Below are 1,862 nucleotides of genomic sequence, written 5' to 3'. Positions count from 1 at the left end.
CAATGAGAGAAATCTAATACTATTAATACTAGTAATGATGATGTGTATGTGTGTGTATGTTCAGTCACTCAGTCATGTCCAACTCTTTGCGACCGCATGGACTGTAGCCCACCAGACTCCTCTGTCCATGGGATTTCCCAGGCAAGAATACTGGAGTGGGTTGATATTTTCTCCTCCAGGGGATCTTTCCGACCCAGGGATCCAACCCGTGACTCCTGCATTGCAGGCTAATTCTTTACCCACTAAGCCACCCAGGAAGTCCCAATAATGATGATAATGGCTAATATTTATTGAGGACTTGACATGTGCTAGGCCTTGCCTGTTACAAATATTTTACATGTGGCAGGCAGTATCCTGAATACCTACTTAGTGTACATACTTATTTAGGTATATAATATAATTCTCATTCAACCAATGAGAAAACCCAGGCACAGAGCAGTTAAGTAACTCACCCAGGTAACACAGTCTTTTCCAAAGCCTGCATCCTGAACTACAGGTAGACCTCAGAAACACTGCAGGTTCAGTTACAGACCACCATAATAAAGCCAATATTGCAGTCAAGTGAGTCACAAATTCTTTGGCTTCCCAGTGCATGTAAAAGTTATGTTTATACTCTCCTGTAGTCTATTAAGTGTTCAAAAGCATGATGTTTTTAAAAACAATGTACATACCTTCACAGAGAACTATATTCAATATCCTGTGATTAACCATAATGGAAAAGAAGATTAAAAAAATATGTATAACCGAATCACTTTGCTGTAGAGCAGAAATTAACACAACATTGTAAATCAAATATACTTCAATAAAAAGTTGATTTAAAAAAATGTACATGCCTTAATTAAAAAATAGGAATAGAAACAACTGCTCAGTCGTATCTGACTCTTTGTGACCCCATGGACTGTAGTCCACCAGGCTCCTCTGTCCATGGAATTCTCCAGACCAGAATACTGCAGTGGGTTGCCATTTCCTACTCCAGGGGATCTTCCCCACCCAGGGATCAAATCCGGGTCTCCTGCATTGCAGGCAGATTCTTTACCATCTGAGCCACCAGGGAAGCCCTAATTTAAAAATACATAGTGCTAAAAAAGAAAAAAAAATGCTAATTATCATCTGACCAGGAAAGGTTGCCACAAACCTTCTGTTTGTAAAAAAAAAAAAAAAATCACAGTATTTGCCAAGTGCAATCAAGTGAAGCCTAGGGACTTTCCTGGTGGTCCAGCGGTTAAGACTCTGTGCTCCCAATGCAGGGCGGAGGGGAGACTGGTTGTTCCATCCCTGGTCAGGGAACTAGATCCTGCTTCCCTGCAACTAAGAGTTCTCAGGTGACAACTGAAAGAGCCTTCACACTTCAAGGAAGATCCCCGCCAGCTAAAAGATGCTGAGCAGACAAATATTTTCCTAAAAAGATAAAATAGAGTGAAGCCCATACTAGACAACACTGGGTGTCTCCTAAAAGCCCAGGTAGAGCAAGCCCTTCCCCAAAGCTTACACCGCATGACAGCCTCCTTGACTTGGCGGAAGCCACCTTCGGGACCGCGGCCGTCCACGAAGTACATGTATCGGAGCTCGGCGGGGTAGGCGGCTCTGCTGAGGCCGGACATCAGGGGGATGGTGCGGCCCTCGGCCCCGGGGGCCTCGCTCAGCGCCTGCAGCATCTGGTACCTGCACCACGGGTCCCGGAGGAAGCCGGGGGTAATGAGCAGCACGCGGCAGTGGCTGGTGGTCCGCGCGGGGCACAGCTCGGACACGATGGCGCCACCTGGGGTGGCGTCGCGAAGCTGCAAGAAGCAGCGCAGGCTGGCGGCACCGCCCTCCAGGTAGGAGACCAGCTCCTGGGCGGCCGCCAGGTCCTCCTCGCTGTG

General features: G+C 47.2%; 1 protein-coding gene across 1 annotated transcript in view; it reads right to left on the bottom strand.

Moving 5' to 3' along the window:
• The window catches only part of TIRAP (toll-interleukin 1 receptor (TIR) domain containing adaptor protein), a 12,249-nt gene that overhangs the window by 3,591 nt on the left and 6,796 nt on the right, over positions 1-1,862 (bottom strand). The window contains exon 5 of the mRNA XM_010829488.1: positions 1,490-1,862. This exon is cut by the window's right edge and continues 24 nt beyond it. Within this exon, the coding sequence (XP_010827790.1) occupies positions 1,490-1,862 (373 nt within the window). The remainder of the gene's footprint in view (positions 1-1,489) is intronic.

This window comes from Bison bison, unplaced genomic scaffold (genome assembly GCF_000754665.1).
Source record: "Bison bison bison isolate TAMUID 2011002044 unplaced genomic scaffold, Bison_UMD1.0 scf7180017864506, whole genome shotgun sequence".
Lineage (NCBI taxonomy): Eukaryota > Metazoa > Chordata > Mammalia > Artiodactyla > Bovidae > Bison > Bison bison.
This window is presented reverse-complemented; position numbering and strand designations above follow the sequence as displayed.